This window comes from Amphiura filiformis, chromosome 15 (assembly GCF_039555335.1).
Source record: "Amphiura filiformis chromosome 15, Afil_fr2py, whole genome shotgun sequence".
Taxonomy (NCBI): Eukaryota; Metazoa; Echinodermata; class Ophiuroidea; order Amphilepidida; family Amphiuridae; genus Amphiura; species Amphiura filiformis.
The window spans coordinates 54,301,531-54,325,715 of NC_092642.1; the positions used below are offsets into that span (position 1 = coordinate 54,301,531).

Here is a 24,185-nt window from a genome sequence, read left to right on the forward strand (position 1 = left end):
TATTTCAAAACCTAAATCATATACAATTTTTCCAAATGTTGACGTAATATCATCATCGTAAGGACAACTTGTTGCTGTTTCTTGGTAGATTTCACACAAAAGGTCATTCCACTTCTTGAAAAAACACGTGCAATGACTGGTGCACCAATGTACGGTTAACGGTATTATGTTTTATTAAATGTTAATAAGAATAAAACATCGGTTATTTTAGAATGCAAATACATTTAATTGACTTGTCATTATTTTTAATTACCTACAGCTCTATGAAAGTACACACTGGGATCAATAATGTCATTAAATGTATGATAATGCTAATCAGAATGCAAAAACGAATAGAAACTCCGCATAAATGCAAAAAATGCACACAGGTGCCTACAATTGCATGAAATTAATATCTGTAAAATGTAATAATAATAATAATAATAAAAAGTTTTAATTTACTTAGAAGGGTAGATTTTATTTAAAATGTCATTCCATTTAATTGAATTATCATTTTTGACAACTCGATGAAAGTACACAGAACCTTTTATATTAAATGTTGAATGAAATTCAATTGGTCAAAATTGATCAGAATATCGTTTTAAACTTGTATTTTGCGCCCAATTTTTTTATTTTTATAGTAGGTAAGGGCCTAGCTAATTCGTGTTGAATTTTCTCATTTAAAACAATTACAATAGAAATGAGAAAATTTAAAATTCTCATAGTTTTGTCCAATTCTCATCAGTTTGAAAGAATTATCATTTGAAATTTTTTCCTGTGATAGGCCAGTCAAAGTATGAAATCACCCGCCTCTCATTGCAACATAATTAATTTCATGCATCAATATTCATTTGTAAAAATATTTTCAACTATAGACGCCTAAGGACTCCAAAATTTGACCTGAAATTTTGTCTATCCACATTTTTCGTAATTGACCATTTCGCTGCCGTTGGCGGCGTTTGGCTCTGCTAACTCCAATTAGGCCCGAGTTAGCGAAGCAGAAAACTGAAAACAAGGCCAAATCGTCGTCCGTATTCCATAGTGGCGTATAGTGGGGCGCCGCGAATAAACAACTTTTCGAGAAAATCGGGTTTGAAGAAATGCCAATTTAAAATCGAGTTGTGTAAATCAGACATTCATTATATTTTGTAAATGATGTGCAATTTCTGTAGTAAACTAAATAGATTTTATTGTTATATATTTTTCAAAGGAAATAAATACATACTATTGCTGGCAAACTGACAATAAAACTATACGTCACTATGGAAAACGAACAAAACGCAATACCCTAAGCTTACGTTAACCGTACGCCACCTCGGTCGCCGTGTAATCCCTATGGCGTTACTTATCGTCATTCGTATTCCATAGTGGCGTATAGGTCCGATACGCGTACGCCACTATGACATACGATATTTTTAATTTTTGCCGATATTTCATAATTATAAAATGTGTATAAAAAGTGGCGTATGGTCGATACGCCACTATGGAATACAAAAATGTCACTTTGTAACTATACGCCACATTTAATTAATTAATTACTTATTAATTAGCTAATTATAACTGATAAAACTTATAAAAAATGAAAGAGAACATCATTAAAAACATATGTGCCAATTTTAAAAAAAATGACCAAAAATCACTATACGCCACTATGGAATACAGCCGACGAAATATGCTAACTACATACTCCCAATTATGCAAAACAATTTGCCAAGTAACTATAGGGAGTATCTAGCTGAGACTTGGTAAATTGCAATATATAACGTTTAGAATTTTGCTTATTTTGATTTTTCAAGAAATTAACCTTAATTAATTATGCAGATTTAAATTAGCAAAATGCTAAACATATTACACTTCTATTGTGCATGTAATTCATAATGTACCCAGTATCAGCTAGATAGTCCCTATATTTGGCTAATTAACTTTGCATTAAATCTTTACAGCTTCGCCACCTTCTTTACAGCTTATATTATTTGATAACAGCAGGACATTCCTCGCAATTCAAAAGTGTGTCTGGTGTGCTCTCATGTCTCATAAAAATACTGTGCAAAGGTGTGTGACGGACCCTTTAAGAATGTACTTGGCCTATGTCATGCCCATTTTGGGCTCTAGAATATTATTATGTTATCGCAATCTCAATGATTATATTGACATCAGGAGCGTGGAATTGCCGTAGCTAGAAAATCTGGTATAGGTTTTGCCCCATCGACGCATGGTAACGGTTCGGCACCTTCGGGATAGATGAAAGTAAATCGATGTAGTAGATGGGTAAAGAAGATGAAGACCCGTATCTTGGCCATGGACTCTCCTGGACATGTTCGACGACCTGCAGAGGAGAACATAGAATGCAGATAAACGATATATTTCAAGCTAATTAAATACCTGTGCTGGTTCAAAGGTTGCTTTCCAGGGTTTAATCTACAAATACTTATACGCTGGCGAAGTGACGTAATAAATCGGATTAACTACCATAGCAATAGGTGAAAACAATTTCGAATATATCGCGTTGCACTACAAGCAGGTTGCACTCATCACATGTGTATGTCTGCAATCGTAGATTGAATACAATACTGGTCTTTTCAAAGATACCAATCTTAATGGTGCATGTGATCAGCATGGTATTCAATAATTGTTTTCACCTATTGCTATGGTAGTTGATCCGATTATTACATAACTTCACCAGCATATATTGCTTATAATAGATATTAGGATTAATTACCAATAGATAATATTAGTTATTAGGTGAATTGGAGGTATGGTACGGGAAATTATCGTGCGCGAAGTGTCATACTGGGTGATGCCGAAAGCTGAACCCAGTATGACACTGAGCGCACGATAATTTCCCGTACCATACCGATTTATTGTGCGCTACGCACAGGCACATGAAGCAAATATACGTATATAATTCTAATAGCGTTTTATTAGTCGACATATAAAAATAAATGTAGTTGGTAGTAACTCAATATAAAAATGATATTAAAAGTTTTGATATCTTGACAATTATTAATTTTTATGGTTTTATTGTTGATGGGTTTAGAGATACAAGATGTACTAAAGTTATGTCTGAACAATTACGACTTTAGTGAAATGTGCAGATTGTATTTATGTACTGATTGTTTATTGTTTGAACAGTTGGCTCAATTTATTAGCTGCCACAAACATGTTGTAAGACATGCAATATGCTGGTGGAGCAGCGACGGTGTTTTCTCTAATTTGATAATGTTGAACCCCATTGACCCTCATTAACTAGAATTCCCGGAGACCTCGGTTTGATGACCTATGACATCGACCTTATTCATTGAACATTTGGTATATAATTCAAATTTATTATTATAATATTATTAAGTTTAAGTCCAGATGGGCAACAGCATGTTCATCCCGTATGACTCGACACGGATAACAGCTGTTAACGACTTTTGACTTTGGAGAACTGACTACTCTTTCTGTCTTTCTCCATTAAAAAGGGTTAATTTAATGCAACCCTGGCACAAAAAGGGTATAATCCTAGTTGCAGCATGATAGTGAAACTGTTTCACCCTGTTGACCTCACATGACCTTTGACCCCAGGTGACCTCTGATCGATGACTTTTGACTACGGATAACATTAATTGTTTAATTAAATTTATGCAATTATTTATTTAACTGAAAATTCTTTCTTCATTTATTAACGCCTTGCAGAATTGTTTGGTAATCGTGTAATTGATTTGAAACACCAAGTGGAATGCCCCGATCTTTCACCTTTGGATTTCTTCTTATGGGCTAAAGGCAAAGGTTTCTCCATGAGTCCACCATGATGATCTCTAGAGATACATAATTACACAAGTTACATAATATCCCCAATCAGGACAGACGTGGTGTAAATGCTATGTTGAGGAGAGATTATATCTCCATACAGAGGAATGGTGGTCATGACCTGGTTGAACGTGGAAGACTAAGACTGTCAATTACTGTAACACACACACCAATACCCACCCACATGATGTTAGTACTTTGTATAATATATTTCAAAGGTTTCTAATATTTACCAATGCTAAATGGAATCAACTCCGCTGGTCGTGTCACTTTCCCATCTCGAGCTATGAATCTTTCTGGTTTGAATTCTTCTGGATCACTCCATATCTTGGGATCATGATGCACGGCCCATAGGTTAGGCATCAAAAGAGATCCTTTTGGTATACGGTACCCACATAATTCTACATCACAAGATGCTAAGTGCAATGGTCCAAATCGTGCGGTACTTCCGAATCGTTGGATCTCTAGAAGAGTGGCCATGGTGAACGGAAAAGATTCCTTGTCTGACATGATAGGCATACGTTCGCGACCAATAACTTTGTCTAATTCTGCTTGCACGGTCATTTGTACATCCGGGTATCTTAGCATACAGTAAATAGCCCTTCTCAGTTGTTTTGATGTTGAATTAACACCTGCAAATAATAGAAGAGTAACTGTCCCTCGAAGATTCCTATTAGTAAGTAAACCATCTCCAGAAGATTGGATTTCTTTTATAAATATATCGATGTAATCTTGAGGATTTTCAGGGTCGAAAGTATTTTTGTGTTCTTCGATTATATTATCTATGAATTGTGATAGTGCTGTTAGGTCTTTACGTAATTGGAGCTTTCCTCGAGTGGGTAAATATTTGAAAATTGGTAAAGTACCTATTCCATTCCTGCTTTGTTCAATCCTGTCGATAGACTTCACTAAAAATTGAAACTCCTCATCCGTGTAATTGTAGCGCCTTCCAAATACAAACGAGCACATCACATTAGCTGTCGCTTTTGGAAATATCATCTTGGGACTGAAGGTATCATTGGCATTATGAGTGATTTCCTTGATGATTTCATGACATTCGGTGATTATCATGGACTCAAAGGAAGCTTGGCGAACACCAAGATTACGAAATGTAGTTAGTGTAAATTTACGTTGTCGCTTCCAAATTTCTCCTGACGCGGCGCCAATACCTGTAATAAACGAGATACAAGGTGTCCCATAAAAAGGTTACATGTAGAAAATGAACCGTATATTGTGATGGTACAATAAAACAATGTCATATTTTCAGATATTATTTATTCATCCTTCTTGTAACTGTTTGTTAAGTTTTCTATTCCGTATCTTAAAAGCAACTTAACTTATGAGCGCAAGATGACAGGGGTGTCAAGAGTGGCTAACCATCAAAATATCGCACAACGAAAGTTGAAGACAAGCACACCTTTAGCACACCTTTGTTTTCAGATTTTGTTCTTTATTACTTTTTATGTTTCTCTTATTTTTCATTGTTGAACTCATTGCACAAAAGAAACATATTGAAAAATTAAATATTGTACACTGAAAATAAATCAGTTTCAGAGCTTCTTGACTCCTGGTGGTAACAAATAAAGGAAGATGGTCATTAGAGAAGAATACGTTTATGGAGAAAGCAGTTCTGCACGCTGTATCTCCTGTCATCATCATGTGAAATGAATAACAACCTTTTGCATTTAGGCCTAATTTGGATTTTGTTGACTTGAAATCCCTGCTGTCTGTTTTAACATTTCTGACTGAACTCTTGAAATAAAACTAAACAAGTTTTATTCTTTGTTTATCAGAATAAAATACTGCATCTGCCATGCTATGGCTGGGCCTATACTCAAGTGCCCCGCCAAATGCATGGTGGCTGTGACGGACGGTGGTATAATGAACTTTGTGTTATGTTGCGTAAAGAGCTTGATCAGCAATGCCTGGAATGCGGCCTAAGTACGTAGGCTGTGAACTTGATATTCACAGGGGTACTAGTAGAGGGTACATAGATTATGTCATGAAAAGGATATTTATATTTGGTAACATTAACTTAGACTATTTTCAAAAATCTACATGTAACCTTTTTTTGGGACACCCGGAGTTTTAATAACCAAGAAAATGTTAAAACTTTCAACTGAAGCTGAAGGCAAATAAATAAATATGTACCTGTTAATATTTTCGGTAACTAACTGTTACCATCCTTTGGCAGTAATGACTGGCTTACTGACGTAGTTTTAATACATATTTTGGAACCTTTTTGTTTTACATGACTTGTATAGACCAACACAATTTTGAAAGAAGTTATGCAATTCTTCGTTTTAATTATGTTTTAAACACTTGACTTCATGACTTCCCAGCAAACACAAAACGTTTTCGACATCATTCGCAAAAGGTTATAAAAGGTTGTCAGAAAACGTTTAAATGTCGGGTTATATAAAGGGTATATTAAGAGTATAAAACGTTTTCATAACCTTAAAAACATTTGTTGATAATCTACTGCTAAGCAAACAAAAATGTTTTACAGAAAACGTTTAAATGTCGGGTTATATAAAGGGTATAAAAACGTTTTAATAACATTCCAAAAACATTCTTGAAAACTTGATACAAAACATTCTAAACAGAATGTTATTTTGGGGTTGAAAAAATATTTTGCGAAAAATGTTTGCCCAAAATATTTTCAATAACGTTTTAAAAACGTTTTCATGACCTTTATATAACCCGACATTTAAATGTTATTAAAAGGTTTTGAAAAAACCATTTTAAGAACATTTCTGTGTTTGCTGGGTTCAAATATTTTAACATAATGTTATTTAAGTATTGACACAATATTTGACAAAAATGTTTGCAAAAACAGTTTACAATAACATTTTTGAAAACATTTAAAAATATTGTTGTAGTGTGTTTTCATACAAAACGTTTTTAAACGTTATCATGACCTTTATATAACCCGACATTTTAATGTTATTAAAACGTTTTTACCTAAACCAAAAGCCAAAATATAACTTATTTAAAACGTTTTTAAAACGTTTTGTGTTTGCTGGGTTGCTACATACATACAATGTCATTCTGAAATACTGAGCTTTTAGATTCGGTCTGTCAAACTATGGAAAATAGAGGTCAACACACCTCTAATGGAAACATAATACATGTTATAACCATTCATTTCAGAAAAGCATATTAAAAAACACAATAAAAGTCCCTAAAATCTAAGTAGTGAATGAAACAGTGCTTGCCTACTTTATATAAATCCAAAATGACCACAGGAATGAAATGAAAAAAAAAAGGTAAAATCTTGTTGAAAACAGGCTAAAAAGTGAAAAAAGGTATAAGAATCAGGGGCCTATAGCCAGAGGGAGGGCAAGTTGCCCACTCCCAGAATAAGGTCTTAAATCAGATCTATTTGTCTTCGTTTATTATACCTTCGTTTCATACTGTATAGCTAGATGGAGTTCATACAAAACCCGCTATACATATATGATTTTGTAAAACTGAGTTAAACTAAGAGTCAAGTTAGATAAACTTACCATCTCCAACCATTTCCATGACAACAGAGTTAATCTTTGGTCGGTCATTCAAGTTTGGATGCTGAAAGGCCTCTTTAATCGTAGCATAGTTTCCTAGCACAATAATATTAACGCCGCATATATTCACTGCGAAAATCGGGCCAAACTGACGACCCATTCGTTGGAAAAAAAATCGGTAGTTGCAGACCAGAGCGGTACAACTGTAGAGCGATAGACGGCAGTGATCCAACTATAGGCCATGCAAATGGGCCAGGAGGTAGACGACTTATTAGTCTTCGTCGACTCCACCAATATATTGTTAATGCAACCACTATGAAGAAAGTGAAAATATAAGTCAAGCTTGTAGAGATCATGTTGCAGTTTCTGATAAATAATGTAAAAATAAAGGTTCTTTAAAAATCACATGCAGTAGGCCTATTTAGAATCGCGATCACGATAGCTCACACATTCCTACCATAGGCAACAAGTCCAATCAGGGGGTTGACAGTGATTCGCCCATTCTCCGCGAGTTGCTGAGAACAACACACGTATGGAGGCCGCCATGGGGTGCTATTGGGTGCTAACACTACCATGGCTACGCGTATAGTACGCGTTCCAAACTGTCAATCATCTCGAGCTTGACAACGATGATCTAAATGGACTATCGCCAAGTCTTACGTGTAGGCACGAAATTAAGGTTAATTTTTCTTGTATAAATATTGGTCTGGATATTGGGATTGTTGGTCGATTTGATGTATTATTAAATTAAGTTCATGGATGCGCTAAAATATTATTAAAAGTATTAAAAACAGCTGTCCAACATTTGAAAAAAAAAAATGCACTGTAGCAGGCTTGATAAAGTCTAACCGTGGATGCAGCAAGCCGCGATTTTACGGGTAATTTTCATTACTTAAACGCGGAGCACGGACTCGATGCAGCCGGTAGAACGCGCGGAAGTGTTCCAGGCCTACGCGATGGCAAGTTAATGGCGGCTTCCATAGTTTTATTACTTTTTATATAGAGTGACGCTTCCCAATCTTATTTATTCCCTGGTCCAATACTTTCTTTCACCGGTTCTTACATTATGCAGACTGGCAGACTGGCAGACTGTGGCAGACTGGCAGACTGTGGCAGACTGGCAGACTGGATTGTTGCATGTTCATGAAATACTTTCCCATCATTATAAAACTGTTATTTTTTACAACAGTTGCTGTGTAAACAGGTACATCCCAATGTCATACTTAATACAATTATTTAACAAAATACCCCTATTGTATTGAGCAATAATGGGTTAACCCTCATGCTAGGAATTCATCCTCTAATGGATAATAGTGTCACTAGGATCCACATCATCCACAACATGCTCATCTATCAGGGGCAGTTCTTTAACCACAATACATTTGTACATTCATTGAATGACCTTTCAAAATATGGGGATAAAAACTCATACTCTGCCACTTCAGGTCAAATTGTGCACTATGATTGTTTAATTCAGGTTATTGGGCTATGCCATTGGGATGCAGTCATGGTGGTCCATAGTGAGTGGTGGCCTAGATTTATGATAAATAGGATGGAAAGTGATTGTCAAATAGTGTTAGTGACCCTACAGACTTTTTATTCGATGTAAAATATTTGATGTAACATATCTACGGTATTTAGACCTAATCTATTCCCATTCTATTTCCAGTATTTAAACACAGTGTGGGGGAATTGCTTGCCCCCCTCTCGGCCCGCCAAAAAATCTTTGCCTCCCCCCCTTGCACATGCCAAATTTTTTGGATCCCAATTTACAAACCTTATAAAATGGTCTTGATAAATGTTGCAAGCGCAGCGAGCAGGAAAATTTGCACATTAAAGCGTTTCAGTACCGTTTTCCTAACCCTTTTTAACGCGTTTTATTTAAAAGGCGCCCCATGAATGTGTGCCAAAAATCGCTTGCCCCTCCCCTTTCGGCTCGCCAAATATTTTGCACAGCCCCTTAAGTTCTAATGAATGTTTGATGATGTAAAATTTATATTTATATTTCTACCAGGTATTATACGTAATCGACTTTTATGTCAGACATTTGTTGCAGCTTCTTGTCCCCCTTTCCTTCACACCAATAATTTGTATGAACCTGCAACAATCTGTGGCAATTTGAGCCTGTATGACCCTGACATGACCTTGATAATTTTTGTCCACCATTAGGGGTAGTTCTAACCTGTCAATACTACCAAATATACCAAATGGTATATCAAACCCAAATATACCAAATAGTATATTTTGATACTATACTAGTTTCATATTCTAACCCAGTCTGCCACAGTCTGCCAGTCTGCATAATGTAAGAACCGTTCTCTCACCGTGTCATGAACCCAAATTAAATAGGGCATGCAAAGCCCGGGATGCAAAGGTACATTATGTTGCACGTAGAAATGATACACAGGCCCGGAAACACAGGCACGATCCCTTGCAGCACATATATAAATGCCCTTGACTTTTCACCTACACCAGCACAAATCTATGCACTCAAGTTTCGTGGTGTAATTGTTTGGAAGGAACCAAGGCTACGCATACCGGATTTCACAGATTTTTTGGTTTCAAAAAAGAAAGTTATCTTACATTACATGTACAATGTTGATAACATGGGATTGCTACAAAGCAGAATATACCTTATTCTTATTGAATTCAGTGATTTGATGTAGCCATTTAATCATTAAGCAAGTCATATTGCCTAAAATTTATAAACTATAATATTATAGTTCTGCCCATAGCAAAAAGAAAAGTTTCCCGGTGACCACCCGATGACCATTCGGTGGTCATCAGAAACCTTTCGGGTACCTTTTCCAGAGTTATCCGAAAGTGCCCGCTAGCGGATGCCTAATAAGTTATCCAAAAGTTTTCGGGTAGACATCCGGAAGTCTCCTAAAAACTCAAATATTTCAAATGAGTTACCCAGAAGGTTCCCAGATTCTTTGCAGGAGTTACCCGGTGGTTATCCGCTTTTAATTTGACCTTGAAAGAATGCATTTTGGGTGGGTGTATGGTCAAAGGTCACTGAATGAATTCAAAATGGAGTAGCTAGCTGTTGGCAGTTGGAATATATCTGTGCAGAATATTCAAGTTATTTGTGGCCCGAAATGTATGGATTTACATGTAGGAAATTACAAGATGTTTACTAATTAATCTGGAACATGCTGTAGGAAGCATTGAATGCTTGATTTCAAATGACAATGCAGGTAGGAAAATGTGTATGAAATGATTTGTTTTGATGTAGTTTTTTATACACTATGTACCTAATATATGACACCGTTGAATGTTTTAGTTTATCGTTTCTAGTAAATCATACATGATTTTAACAGTAAATTAATGCCAATTAAATTACTAATCATCAGCTAATGTGTCAATTAACTGATAAGCTTTATGTTTTACTATTTGTTGTAGATAAATTATAATATTTAATATGAACATTATAGGCTGTGTCAGTGATGTGATCACATTTAGGTACTGTAATACATAATGTACATGAATATATGCTGATATCATAACAATTTGGTTGTACATTAATTGAAAGGTATGCACCTTATAAAGGTTTGAACCAAATTAAATCAGAAGAATATTTTTGTACAATAACTACACTTGCAAGTTTCTTATAGCAAGATAGCACAAGCTCAACTGCCATGACTGCAGAGTTGTAGTTCTCCAAAAACTACAATTCAAATAATAAGTAAAATTGCCTAATAAATTTGTGCATACTCATGAATTTGTATTTCTGCATTCCCCAAAAGGTCAACAGGAAGTCTCAAAAGTGGTCACCAGGTATATCGTCACCAAAAGTTATCCGCTAGGTCCCCGAAAAGTTATCGGGTAGTTATCCGCTAGTTCCCCAAAACAAGTCATCGGGTAGTTACCCGCTAGTTTCCCAAAACAGTCATCGGGTAGTCATCCGGTACCTATTACCTGAAAGGTATCCACTATGGTTTCACCAAAATTTATCGGGTAGTCACCCGCTACCTATCAAATGTGCATGTGAAATTTGCCGGTGTCTACCCGGTGACTATCGGGAAGTTATCCGAAAAGGTCTGATTTTTTTTATATGGGTAGTACCCATCATTTCTATTCATCGTTTATATCGTTTATGTATGTATTATTTCCCCGTGCAGTATATTTCACGAAGTACGCTTCATAACAATATTAATATCTTAAACCTGCACGTATAAATCAATGTATTATCTGAAACGAGCACCCTAAACAACATATATTTTAGATAATATTGCTCCGGAGTCTCGGGGGGGGGCGCTAGGGGAGTAAAATATACGAATAAACATTCTGAGGTGAGATACGTGTTAAATATAGGTTATGGTACCTTCCCACCAGGGCTCATAATTATTGCACAGCCCCTAAATAGGTGTTATGTGTCCCCGAAACATTCCATAATATTCATTAAAACTCGTGCATTTTGTCATCAGACATTTAGTTTTCACTTGTTTTGATATTCATCTGTATTTGTTTGTACATGAAAATATTCTAGAAATTCACTGGAAAATCAGTGCTAAAAATGCGAAAAATCATAGAACCACTAGAATGATCATGATTTCTACAGGATGACGTGTTGGCACTATTACAGTAACCATGTAACTACGGCATAATGAGTCTGTTGATGTAATTAGCTATATTTAGGAATGATGTACTATGCTGTAATATGCTATAATTAGTGGATGATTATTCTAGAATAGTAACAAATTATATAAAAGGATTGAAGAATTATTAAACAAAACGTAGGAAACTTACTGTTACCATAACAGTGTGAAGTCTTCTTGAAGTCTTGTGTTGGAGAGAAGAAAATGCGTCAACATTATGCGTTATCTGATTGTCAAATAGAGCAGATAGCTTGCTCGAGTGATCTCCAACAGAGGAGCTTACGTTCAACATAGTAGACCATTTGGAAAACACTAGCATAGCAGTTAGGATAGTGAAAACATAGTTTTCAGGACTTGGAATGAGACTGTGGTAAACCAGAGGTTTCAGACGGGATGTCTGTAAGTATGGATAAGACCGTGACCCCAAATAGAGGGTTCAAAAGAAATACCCCCCTAAAATGATAAAACATTTCTTTGACATACATTTTGTCGATTTGAAAAATTCAAAAAGCTGTGAATAGAGAAATCGTTTTTCAACCCTCCAAAAATGATGCTTTCAGAAAAAGTTGCACTTTACCACATTATGTACAAAACGTTCTCGATATTAATGTTAAAGTTGGCTTGTTTTTTTTCCTACATCCGTGTGTCTCCGATCCTTCAGGCACCCATGCACTTGGTGGTTTTTTTTCAAGTTGTGTTGTGTGCCGGTCGGGATTTGTGTTTATTTGTTGTCATGTTTAATTGTAACACTTTGGGTTGGTAAACTGTTCATTCTTTCCTAACAAATATATTCAGTTTCCTCTTCGTTCCCCACTTGTGTTTATTTGTTTTGCGTATCCCCATTACCTACTTTACTAGTGACATAATAATTTCATATAAACTTCTATCACAATATGTCGCTCTTTTACGGGAAACCTACTGTGATATTTTGCATATTTAGGGTTTTTTGTTACAGCATGTAGTCATTGAAACATGGTAATGAGTGCTTGTGTTAGAATGAGACCATCACACCATTTGGACTCGGCAGAAAACTTGTAGCCGTCACATACCACGTGGATTTCTTTTGATAGCCGCGCCTATTGATACACATCACAAGTTTAACCATTTCCTTAAAAGGTATAGGACAATTTTACAAATATGGGCATTTTGTTTTTGTTACGAAAGTACATTTTTTATGTTATAGACACAACTTTAAACTTAATATTAAAAATTTAATGTTTGCATATTTTTCTTCGATTTCGCCCGCCATTAGTGTGTGTCATTTCAGTGGCGATCGTACAAATCGTAGCCAAACATACTGTAACATTTCGCACATTTCTGTTGGTCTTCATTTTGACAGCACCTGGTTTCAACATGTTTAATGCGTTAATATAAACAACGAATACATCAGTAGGAATTTATAGCGTAGTGAATATTCAGTTGAGCATATTTCAGTATAGCAAAACTGACAACTGTTCGATCGAATCAGTGTTGCAACCATAAACAATGCATTAAGGTACAACGTTTGCTGAACTAAAAAGTCCAGTTCCAAAACAAATTCATCCGTATTAAAGGGTTTCCTGCCTTACTGAAGCTTTCTCTCCAACCGAGACATATTGTCTAGACTTTATTATGCTTTTCATGCTTTTAATGCTTACAAATACATAGTGCCTCTCGTAAAAGCGCCAGCAATAATGTCAGTTGACATGAATATGAGTTGTGGTGGCGCTGTTCAGTATTTTTATACGGTGCAAAACAGACTGCGAGATTTGACTTTCACACAAGAAATGTTTACTGGGTTAGGTTTTCCACAATTACACAAAATAGACATTAATGTGGTCACCAGTTACAGACTTGACAATAAGTATAGAAGAATTATTCCAGTGCCAAGACTAATCTGAAAGGGGTCCGCATAAACCGTACGGGTGAAATATTTATTGGGGTGTGTCGGGGGATGTTGTCAAATAATTTGTGATAGAAAATGTGCTTTGCTTGAGTCTACATTATGGTGCTTATAAAGTAATGAATTATAGACTAAAATGGCGGATTTATGCCTTGGTAGCCAATATACATTCCAAAGCTAAAGGAACAAAAATCATGTTACGTAAACTTCATATGAAATCTTCTCTGTCTACAAAGGTTATATGAAACCAGTGTTAGAGTACGCAGTCCCTTATGGCATGCAGGTCTCGCTAAGAGCCACGAGAACCGTTTGGAGTGATTTCAGCAACGTGTATGTAAGCTACTCCTTGGAAAGGAGTATAAATCTTACTCCGATTCCTTTGCAACGCTGGATCTTGAGCTTCTACGCATCCGTAGACGGCAGATTTGCAAGGAGTTTGCTTTCAAAGCACATGTATCTGAAAAATTATCCAGATGGTTCCCTGCCACTGGCTATTCATCCTCAATGACCACTAGAAAGCCCCCTAAAGCCAAGAGTTACAGGTGGAAAACCAAAAGATTCAAGGAAAGCACAGTTCCATACATGGCTGAACTCCTGAACCAGGCTTAGTGAATCATTTTTTGTGCAAATGGATGGATGGGAATAGCAGGACTGATTTGGGAGTTCAATTTTGTCATGTCATTTTGTCTGTTATTGTCATATCTTTTAATTATGTTGTCACATTGATTTTTTTAATGATAAGTGTGGGAGTGCATCGGTGGATGTGCCTGTACGGGTATGGGAGGGGGTGTGGTGGTGGGTGGGGGTGTGTGTGTTTCAGATATGGTGTTGGGTTCAGTATGGTTGAGTATGAGCTACAACTATTTTGACCTTTAATTCTTACGGCTCAGATAGCGGCGTTTGCACAGTATTTTTGTGGGGATCAGACACACCGAAATTCGCGATATAATACAAGTAAATATAATGATCTGTATAAGTGTATGTAGCTGGAGAAAATAAAATATTTAGGTATTTGGGAAAAATGTTATCTTCAATGCGTTTAAAGTTAATATTATTCTTATGATGGTCGGCTTTTCATAAATTTTAAGTACATACCATTGATTTATAAAGTTTAATTTCGAAATATCAATTTTTAAAAATTTGCTATAAAATTTGTATTATATCGCGAATTTATAAAAAAATCAAAATTATTTGATAACAGAAGGATACTCCTCGCATTCAATTTGTTTTGATGTCTGCGCGCTCTCATGTCTCACAAAAATGTGCAAAGGTGGGTGACGGACCCCTTAAGAATGTACTTGGCCTATGTCATGCCCATTTTGGGCTTTTTAGAATATTATTATGTTATCGCAATCTTAATGAATATATTGACATCAGGAGCGAGGAATTGCCGTAGCTAGAAAATCTGGTATAGGTTTTGCTCCATCGACGCTTGGTAACGGTTCGGCCCCATCGGGATAGATGAAAGTAAATCTATGTAGTAGATGGGTAAAGAAGATGAAGATCTGTATCTTGGCCATGGACTCTCCTGGACATATTCGACGACCTGCAGAGGAGAGCATAGAATGCAGATAAACGCTATATTTTAAGCTAATTAATTACCTGTGCTGGTTCAAAGGTTGCTTTCCAGGCTTTCTTCGTTGCTTACGCTGGCGAAGTGACGTAATAAATCGGAATTACATCCATAGCAATAGGTGAAAACAATTTCGAATATATCGCGCTGCACTACAAGCAGGTTGCACTCATCACATGTGTATGTCTGCAATCATAGATTGAATACAATACTGGTCTTTTCAAAGATACTAATCTTAATGGTGCATGTGATCAGCAATAATTGTTTTCACCTATTGCTATGGTAGTTGATCCGATTATTACATAACTTCGCGCCATCGTATAATGCTTATAATAGATATCAGGATTAATAACCAATAGATTATATTAGTTATTAGGTGAAGTGGAGGTATGGTACGAGAAATTATCGTGCGCGAAGTGTCATACTGGGTTATGCCGAAAGCTGAACCCAGTATGACACTGAGCGCACGATAATTTCCCGTACCATACCGATTTATTGTGCGCTACGCACAGGCACATGAAGCAAATATTAGTATATAATTCTGATGGCGTTTTATTAGTCGACATATAAAAATAAATGTAGTTCGTAGTAACTCAATATAAAAATGATATTAAAAGTTTTGATATCTTGACAATAATTAATTTTTATGGTTTTATTGTTGATGGTTTTAGAGATACAAGATGAACTAAAGTTATGTCTGAACAATTACGAAAAAGACTTTAGTGAAATGTGCAGATTGCATTTATGTACTGATTGTTTATTGTTTGAACAGTTGGCTCAATTCATTAGCTGCCACAAACATGTTGTAAGAAATGCAATATGCTGGTGGAGCAGCGACGGTGTTTTCTCTAATTTGATAATGTTGAACCCTATTGACCCTTATGAACTAGAACCCCCGGAGACCTCGGTTTGATGACCTATGATATCGACCTTATTCATTGAACATTTGGTATTTAATTCAAATGTATTATTATAATATTATTAAGTTTAAGCCGAGAGGGGCAGCAGCATGTTTGCGACACGGTTTCATCCCGTATGACTCGACACGGATAACAGCTGTTAACGACTTTTGACTTTGGATAACTGACTACTCTTTCTGTCTTTCTATTTAATGCAACCCTGGCACAAAAAGGGTATAATCCTAGTTGCAGCATTATAGTGAAACTGTTTCATCCTGTTGACCTCACATGACCTTTGACCCCGGGTGACCTCTGATCGATGACTTATGACTACGGATGACATTAATTGATTAATTAAATTCATGTAATTATTTATTTAACTGAAAACTCTTTCTTCATTTATTAACGCCTTGCAGAATTGTTGGAAATCGTGTAATTGATTTGAAACACAAAGTGGAATGCCCCTTTTTTAATCTCCCGATCTTTCACCTTTGGATTTCTTCCTTTGGGCTAAAGTTAAAGGTTTCTCCGTGAGTCCACCATGATGATCTCTAGAGATACATAATTACACAAGTTACATAATATCCCCAAGCAGGACAGACGTGGTGTAAATGCTATGTTGACGAGAGATTATATCTCCATACAGAGGAATGGTGGTCATGTCCTGGTGGAACGTGCACTCATAGAAATGACTTGTTCGCCTTGTTGGCGCAATTCAAAAGGAGTAAGTTTGGACAACTCAAAAATAGTGTTAAAGTTGCCAAAACAAAATTCATTTTAGTTATCCGAACTTAAAAATGCTGAAAAAGCTCAAAAAGTTCCGTCAACTAATCAACTTTGTTGGCATTACTTAAAAAGTTGATGTAAGTCGTTGCGTCAACTTTTTAAGTAATGCCAACTTCTGAATTCAAGTTCAGGGAACTTAGAAAAATAAACAAAATTAGTTGAGTTATTGTAACTCAACATGTCAGTTGATGTAACTCGTTCATGTTAAGTTACTGATACATACCGCTGAGTGCACCAAATCCGCGTAACTTACTAGTTTAGTAGCTTACTTCTTTAGTAACTACTCCGCAACTGCCGCGTATCTTACTAAACTAGTATTTTTGGGACTTGCGCTGAAGCGTATCTGGCGAGTAACTACTTCTTTAGTATCTTCATTAATGGAGCTGTAAATCCCAATCAGCACCTTTAATATCACGTTTAAAACCACGCGGTCAATTGTTATTCAATTTTAACTATAGGCAGTGTTATGTCATTAAATACCCCGGTACAAATAAAATACCATATCAGTGTATTTAGCGTGCTTTGTTAAAGTTTGAAGTAGGCCTAATAGATTTATGATTATGATAATTATCTATTTTGTCACACCATGACACAGGGGTAACCCGCTAGGGATGGGGGACTCAGCAGTGTAGGTTTTGTAAAAATCCTTTCGGGGTCAAAGTAGTTTACATGTTCAGTCGCGTATCAGGATCAGTTGTAGGAGTGGGAAAAGACAAAAAATTGCTCATTTCAATTGTACACCATTTTAGCCCAAAATTAAGGTGATATTATTTTTTCCCAAATAAGGGTAAAATTGTGTCATGTTTATCGGGTCATTTTCAATATTACAATGGGGGTCAAGGGTTGAAATTTTTAGGGGGTTGGTTTTAGGGTGTTGACATTTTCTTTGTGAGGTTGGTATTAGGGGGTTGGAATTTTCTTTTGGGGGTGAATTAGCCCCCCAAAGACCACCTTGTTGCTCAGTTCAAATGACCGTATGTCATAATAAGCCGCAAATATGGGTCTCATTTTGGGGCCTCTTGTATAATAATTGCTTCCCAATTTCAGTATAAAGGTTTGTATTTTTCTAAAACATCACAAAAAACGCAAGGTTTTTTTAAATGATATTTAGTAAAATTTTCGCAAAATTGTTTTCAATTTGGGCCAAATAGCTGACAATCGTGGGCCTACTCTATTCAAACATTAACCGGATGATGTGCCCCAGGGGTGGGATGGGGGGGGTATATAGCGTTTTGTGATAGTGTGTAGTTTTCCAGCCTTGAGTCGGGTTGGGATATAGGCCCTAGTATATGCCGTTATCAGGTTAAAATAAAAGATTATAATTATCAGGAAAGAATTCATTTCTGTGATTGTATCCAGCCGTGTGAAGGGATTTGGCACAAAACTTGGAATTATTCCTAATTATTGACGCTTGGGGAGATCCTGAAATAAGATAATTTATAATAATGTAGGCCTATATTAGAGACAGGAGATATCTTGAGTTTTGAAAACATGTTTCCCCAGACATAAAAATATTTGTATAGATTCGAATTATTACTCTGGTGAAGTATTTAGAATTCAATTGTCATAAATTTGCAAGGCATAAAATAAACGCAAAAAGTAACGGGAATTTGACTCTATTGTGAAATCAAAATGGTAGGCCTACTGTAATTATGCTGAAGATACAAAATGGAATACAACATGCATTCGCTAATTATATTTGACCCGTCACAGGGAATGAATATTAATTGATTGATTGATTGACTGATTGATTGGTTGGTTGATTGATTGATTGATTGATAATCATTGATTTATTTATTTGTTGATTGATTGATTGATTGATTGATTGATTCCAGAATAAATGACATCACCAGCATTTCGGGTGATAACAAGTTTTTTCGTAGTGGCATCATGGATCACATCGCTTATGATATTATCATTTCCTCAAGTGTTTGCCATTATAAATATGATGTACTTTTATATAGGCCTTCAATTATGCTTAGCAACTTTGAGGTTTCCATAGTTTAGGGTTGAGATCAACCTAAACTTAAAATGTTCCGTCAGTATGCCTACACGAAAGGTTTGCGGTGCCGCATACGAGACGCTCCACACGCAGAATACGCTCTAATGCGAAATATCTTATTATTTACTTTCAAAATCTCATCAGTATCAATGATTTTCTCCTCTATCTATGAATCAATTTGCTTACTCGCCAACTTACTCCTCCACCGATGAAGAGTACGTTGCCGAGTAAATAACAATAGCTGCGGCGTAACTTTACTAGTCTAGTAACTTACGCACATTTGGAAGTCACGAAATTCTGAGATACTCGGCAACTTACTCCGCAAATGATGAAGAGTAAGTTGCCGAGTACATAACAATAGAACTTACTAGTCTAGTAACTTACGCCGATTTGGAAGTCTCAAAATGCGTGATACTCGCCAACTTACTAAACTAGTAGCTTACTCCGAAGTTACGCGGATTTGGTGCACTCAGCGGTTATTGTTTTGAGTTATTCCAATTTGGTACTTTGTTACTTAATTCACGTAATTGGATAATTTTATGCACAATTAGCAGTATTCCAATATTTATTTTTGTAATCAGTGCAAAATTTTGTATACGATTGCACACCTCCAGAAAATTATGCTAACCTAGGCTAGTTTCATTTGCTGAGTTGTAACAACTCAATAAAGTAAGTGCAAATGAGTGCGACCAACATAATGATATCGAGTCAGCGTTACTCAAAATTGTACGCGTTGGCATTACTCGGAAAGTTGACGCAACGACTTACATCAACTTACTGATGAGTGTGGAAGACTAAGACTGTCAATTACTGTAACACACACCCCTACTCACCCACATGATGTTAGTACTTTATATAATATATTTCAAAGGTTTCTAATATTTACCAATGCTAAATGGAATCAACTCCGCTGGTCGTGTCACTTTCCCATCTCGAGCTATGAATCTTTCTGGTTTGAATTCTTCTGGATCACTCCATATCTTGGGATCATGATGCACGGCCCATAGGTTAGGCATCAAAAGAGATCCTTTAGGTATACGGTACCCCCATAATTCTACATCACAAGATGCTAAGTGCAATGGTCCAAATCGTGCAGTACTTCCGAATCTTTGGATCTCCAGAAGAGTGGCCATGGTGAACGGAAGAGATTCCTTGTCTGACATAATAGGCATACGTTGGCGACCAATAACTTTGTCTAATTCTGCTTGCACGGTCATTTGTACATCCGGGTATCTTAGCATACAGTAAATAGCCCATCTCATTTGGTTTGAGGTTGAATTAACACCTGCAAAGAATAGAAGAGTAACTGTCCCTCGAAGATTCCTATTAGTAAGTAAACCATCTCCAGAAGATTGGATTTCTTTCATAAATATATCGATGTAATCTTGAGGATTTTCTGGGTCGAAAGTAACTTTGTGTTCTTCGATTATATTATCTATGAATTGTGATAGTCCTGTTAGGTCTTTACGTAATTGGAGCTTTCCTCGAGTGGGTAAATATTTGAAAATTGGTAAAGTACCTATTCCATTCCTGCGTTGTTCAATCCTGTCGATAGACTTCACTAAAAATTGAAACTCCTCATCCGTGTAATTGTAGCGCCTTCCAAATACAAACGAGCAAATCACATTAGCTGTTGCTTTTGGAAATATAATCTTGGGACTGAAGGCATTATTGGCATGACGAGTGATTTCCTTGACGAATTCATGACATTCGGTGATTATCATGGACTCAAAGGAAGCTTGACGAACACCAAGATTACGAAATGTAGTAAGTGTAAATTTACGTTGTCGCTTCCAAATTTCTCCTGACGCGGCGCCAATACCTGTAATAAACGAGATACATAGTTTGAATACATATTTTGGACCATGTTTACATGACTTGTAATAGAGCAACACAAATTTGAAAGTATTAAACAATTCTTCGTTTTATTTATGTTTTAAACACATATTTTGACTTGCTACATATATACAATGTCATTCTGAAATGCTGAGCTTTTAGATAGGTCTGTCAAATTATGGATTATAGAGGTTAACCCACCTCTAATGGAAACATAATTCATTTTATAACCTTTCATTTCAAAAAAGCATATTAAAAAACACAATAACAGTCCCCAAAAATCTAAGTAGTGAATGAAACAGTGCTTGCCTAATTTATATAAATCCAAAATGATTACAGGAATGAAATGAACAAAAAAGGTCAAATCTTGTCGAAAACGGGCTAAAAAGTACAAAAAAAAGGCATAAGAATCAGGGGCCTATAACCAGAGGGAGGGCAAGTTGCCCACTCCGAGAATAAGGTCTTAAATCAGAGCTATTTGTCTTCGTTTGTTATGTCTTCGTTTCTAACTGTATAGCTAGATGGAGTTCATACAAAACCCGCTACGTATATGATTTTTTTAAAAACTTTATTAAGTTAAACTTAGAGTCCAGTTAGATAAGCTTACCATCTCCAACCATTTCCATGGCAACAGCGTTAATGTTTGGTCGGTCACTCAAGTTTGGATGCTGAAAGGCCTCTTTAATCGTAGCATAGTTTCCTAGCACAATAATATTAACACCGCATATATTCACTGCGAAAATCGGGCCAAACTGACGATCCATTTGTTGGAAAAAAACCGGTAGTTGCAGACCAGAGCGGTACAACTGTAGAGCAATAGACGGCAGTGATCCAACTATAGGCCATGCAAATGGGCCAGGAGGTAGACGACTTATTATTAGTCTTCGTCGACTCCACCAATATATTGTTAATGCAACCACTATGAAGAAAGTGAAAATATAAGTCAAGCTTGTAGAGTATAAGAGTGATATCATGGTTGCAGTGGTGCAGTTTCTGGTAAATATTGGTAAAAATAAAGGTTATTTAAAAATCGCATTTAGAATCGCGATCACGATAGCTCCTACCATATGCAACAAGTCCAATATACTATCTTTCACCTTGTCATGAACCCAAAATAAATAGGACATGCCACCAAGCCCAGGATGCAATTGTACATGCTTTTGCACGTAGCAAGGATACACAGGCCCCGGGACACAATCACGATCCCTTGCCCCGGTCCCTTGCACACACAAATGCCCTTGACTTTTCACCTACACCAGCACAAATCTATGCGCTCAAGTTTTGTGGTGTAATTGTTTGGAAGGAACCAAGGCTACGCATACCAGATTTCCCAGATTTGTTTAAAAGTTATCTTACAATTATTAAATGCATGTACAATGTTGATAACATAGGATTACTACAAAACAGAATAGATCTATTCTTATTGAATTCAGTAATTTGATATAGCCATTTAATCATTTATAAGCAAGTCATATTGCCAAAATTTTATAAACTATAATATTATAGTTCTAGTACCCATCATTTCTATTCACCGTTTATGTATGTATTCCTTCCCCGTGCAGTATATTTCACGAAGTACGATTCATAACAATAATAATATCTTAAACCTGCACGCTATAAATCAATGTATTATCTGAAACCAGCACCCTAAAAAACATATAGATTTTAGATCATATTGCTCCAGAGTCCCGGGGGGTGGGGGCACTAGGGGACAGGAAGTAAAATATACGAATAAACATTCTGTGGTGAGGTGTTTAATATAGGTTATGTATCTTCACACCAGGGCTCATAATTATTGCACAGCCCTTAATTAGGTGTTATATGTACCCCCCAAATATTCCATAATATTCATTAAAACTCGTGCATTTTGTCATCAGACATTAGTTTTCACTTGTTTTGATATTCATCTCTATTTGTTTGTACATCAAAATATTCTAGAAATTCAATGGAAAATCAGTGATAAAAATGGTAAAACTCATAATGAAAACCACTAGAATGATCATGGTTTCTTCAGGATGAAGTGGTGGCGCTATTACAGTAACCATGAACACAACATAATGATTATGTTGATGTAATGAGCTACATTTAGGAATAATGTACTATGCTGTAATATTCTAGAATGGTAACAAATTATATAAAAGGATTGGAGAATTATTAAAAAAAGTAGGACACTTTGTGAAATTACTGTTACCATAACAATGTGAAGTCTTCTTGAAGTCTTGTGTTGGAGAGAAGAAAATGCGTCAACATTATGTGTTATCTGATTGTCAAATAGAGCAGATAGCTTGCTCGAGTGATCTCCAACAGAGGAGCTTACGTTCAACATAGAAGACCATTTAGAAAACACTAGCATAGCAGTTAGGATAGTGAAAACATAGTTTTCAGGACTTGGAATGAGACTGTGATAAACCAGAGGTTTCAGACGGGATATCTGTAAGTATGGATAGGACCGTGATCCCAAATATAGGGTTCAAAAGAAATACCCCACCCTAAGATGACAAAACATTTCTTTGCATAACTTGACATACATTTTGTCGATTCAAAAATTCAAAAAGCTGACAGTGACGTCCACTGAAAACCTACCCATCGATAAACCACATTCCCGTAAGATCCCTCCCCCTCCGGGCCACAATTAAACAACATTTTGTTTTGTTATAGACACAACTTTAAACTTAATATTAAAAATTTAATGTTTGCATATTTTTCTTCGATTTCGCCCGCCATTATTGTGTGTCATTTCAGTGGCGATCGAACAAATCGTAGCCAAACATAATGTAACATTTCGCACATTTCTGTTGGTCTTCATTTTGACAGCACCTGGTTTCAACATGTTTAATGCGTTAATATAAACAACGAATACATCAGTAGGAATTTATAGCGTAGTGAATATTCAGTTGAGCATATTTCAGTATAGCAAAACTGACAACTGTTCGATCGAGTCAGTGTTGCAACCATAAACAATGCATTAAGGTACAACGTTTGCTGAACTAAAAAAGTCCAGTTCCAAAACAAATTCAGCCGTATTAAAGGGTTTCCTGACTTTCTGAAGCTTTCTCTCCAACCGAGAAATATTGTCTAGACTTTATTCTTGCTTTTAATGCTTAGTGCCTCTCGTAAAAAGCGCCAGCAATAGTGTCAGTTGACATGAATATGAGTTGTGGTGGCGCTGTTCAGTATTTTTATACGGTGCAAAACAGACTGCAAGATTTGGGTTTCCCACCAGAAATGTTTACTGGGTTAGGTTTTCCACAATTACACAAAATACACATTAATGTGGTCACCAGTTACAGACTTGACAATACGCATAGAAGAAGTATTCCAGTGCCAAG

The 24,185-nt window shown here is 36.2% G+C and overlaps 2 protein-coding genes across 2 annotated transcripts; both read right to left on the reverse strand.

Annotated features, from left to right (window-relative positions):
• Positions 1-1,859: 1,859 nt before the first annotated feature.
• LOC140170666 (cytochrome P450 2J3-like) lies at positions 1,860-7,316 on the reverse strand. Its single transcript, XM_072193915.1, has 3 exons — positions 7,281-7,316; positions 4,005-4,940; positions 1,860-2,305 (listed from the first exon to the last, which is right to left on the reverse strand). The coding sequence occupies exons 1-3, from the start codon at positions 7,297-7,299 to the stop codon at positions 2,133-2,135; spliced, it is 1,128 nt and encodes a 375-aa protein (XP_072050016.1). The 5' UTR covers positions 7,300-7,316; the 3' UTR covers positions 1,860-2,132.
• Positions 7,317-13,966: 6,650 nt separating this feature from the next.
• LOC140171049 (cytochrome P450 2U1-like) lies at positions 13,967-21,476 on the reverse strand. Its single transcript, XM_072194228.1, has 3 exons — positions 21,464-21,476; positions 19,907-20,842; positions 13,967-15,306 (listed from the first exon to the last, which is right to left on the reverse strand). Exons 1-3 carry the CDS (start codon positions 21,474-21,476, stop codon positions 15,134-15,136), a joined length of 1,122 nt encoding a protein of 373 aa, XP_072050329.1. The 3' UTR covers positions 13,967-15,133.
• Positions 21,477-24,185: the final 2,709 nt, after the last annotated feature.